At 35.0% G+C, this 1,720-nt stretch overlaps 2 protein-coding genes across 3 annotated transcripts in view; both read right to left on the bottom strand.

Annotated features, from left to right (window-relative positions):
* On the bottom strand, positions 1–705 carry LOC118733833 (nucleoside diphosphate kinase 6-like; the record flags this gene model as incomplete). The annotated part of the gene is given in 2 exon segments (XM_036463416.1): positions 1–372; positions 437–705. Coding segments are annotated over 2 exon segments (444 nt in total).
* LOC118733832 (probable RNA-binding protein 18) overlaps positions 1–1,720 on the bottom strand; it is a 19,166-nt gene that overhangs the window by 17,192 nt on the left and 254 nt on the right. The window lies entirely within an intron of this gene.

Genomic DNA, 1,720 nt, shown 5'->3' with positions numbered 1-1,720 from the left:
TTGTGTTAAATCCAAATTTAGCGCTTGTGTTGCGTGCAATCCCAGTTTGAAAAGAAGGGAATCAAGGAAGCATAGTATTTTCAGTTCCGAATCTAACAAAGTGTGCCTTTCAGCTATTTCTTCTTCTGTTAGCTATCAGCCGTTGTAAATTGATTTTCATCTAATTCTGGAAATATTATCGAAATCTCACGTGTCGCCGATTCTTTGCTATCTGAACCATGACATGCATTACGCGTATCAGACAAACCATACAGTGCGCGTATACAATCTGGGTGGGAATATACAGCCCTGTAAACTTTCGTGGGTCCCATTAGACCGCGCCACTTAGCTATGCTGTCTTTCGATTGTAGGATGAACGCGTGGCAGGGACCGCTAAACGAGAATACATTTCATGAGTCTATGTTATTTGGATCAAAGTCAACGAGAAGAACGGCACCTGCCCATGAATGTAACCAATCTATTGTAGAAGAATTTGCCTTTGTGTTCTGCATAGAAATGTTCCGATAACTGTTTCGTAATATGAACCTCCTTCGAGTGCAGCACGGTGAAGTTTTCCTGAATTATTTGCTTGATCTGCTGGAATGCGTAGACATTGCGAACCACGTGAGGTTTGAGCAATGCCAAAGTGATTTCCATTTATGAAAATGCAACTTTTGTTTTAAATTGCAGCCGAAACAAAATACAAACTTTTCTACAGCTGATTAGTAGAGTTGTCAAACTATCGATGGCACTATCGATAGTATCGATAGTTTAAATTTTTTTAGACTATCAATACTCATTGATAGTTTTTTCTTATACTATCAAAATTATCGATAGTTTAGTAGGACTATCGATCATCTCTACCAATTATTTGAATTTTTTAATTTGAATTAAAAATTTTGTTTTTTAGTGTGATGCCGACGTCATATTCAAATATGCACGCATTTAGGCCAAAATACATACATATGTTAATCGTAAATCCTGTTTTGTTTGTATAACTTGTGTTTGTTTTTGAACTTTCTAAAAAGAGAAGTATTTTGGCTAAGCATTTACTTAATTTTGAATGATTATAACTTTTAAAAGATAATATTTTTTCACTATGATCACTATGAACAAAGCATCCTAACTGAATTTAGAACGCTATCGATAGATTGGTTTTTTTCGAGACTATCGTGAATATTGATAGTTTTTCTGAAAACTATCAAAACTATCGATGGTGTGACTATTTATAAGAAGGGACAACTCGTTCAGCTTGCTACACAGTTCAATGCGAGCGTGTGCGTGAGCTTTTTATATTGACCAATATCTGCGTTACTACTTAACTTTTTGCATTAGTTGATACATCACAAGATAGAAAATTAAAATATCTTTCGAATATATAGAATAAAAACTAATTTAAAATGCATAATATGCCTTTTTTTAAGCCCATACTCAACTGTGTGCGTACGCAAAGCATTCGCATGCGATCGCCAAGTTTTTACAGTTAATGCAACCCTGCCCCACTTTAGCTTTCCGAACAAGTCCGAAAAATATTCGTAGAAAAGCGTTTGACATTTATTATTGATTGATTTTCTCACGTCTTCTTTTCGTAACCTGCTGGAAAATAATTTTTGTTTACAAAATATCAAAAAATACACAAGAAATGGTAACTTTAATAAAATACAATTGACTGCAAATGATTCATTGACAAATCCTTTCAGGCAACGACGGGTAGTGGAAAAAGTTGCTGCAGTGGTAGCGG

This window comes from Rhagoletis pomonella, unplaced genomic scaffold (genome assembly GCF_013731165.1).
Source record: "Rhagoletis pomonella isolate Grant_MI unplaced genomic scaffold, Rhpom_1.0 Rhpom_scaffold_00002, whole genome shotgun sequence".
Taxonomy (NCBI): Eukaryota; Metazoa; Arthropoda; class Insecta; order Diptera; family Tephritidae; genus Rhagoletis; species Rhagoletis pomonella.
The sequence above is the reverse complement of the archived record's forward strand: the minus strand, read 5'-3'. Positions and strand labels throughout refer to the sequence as shown.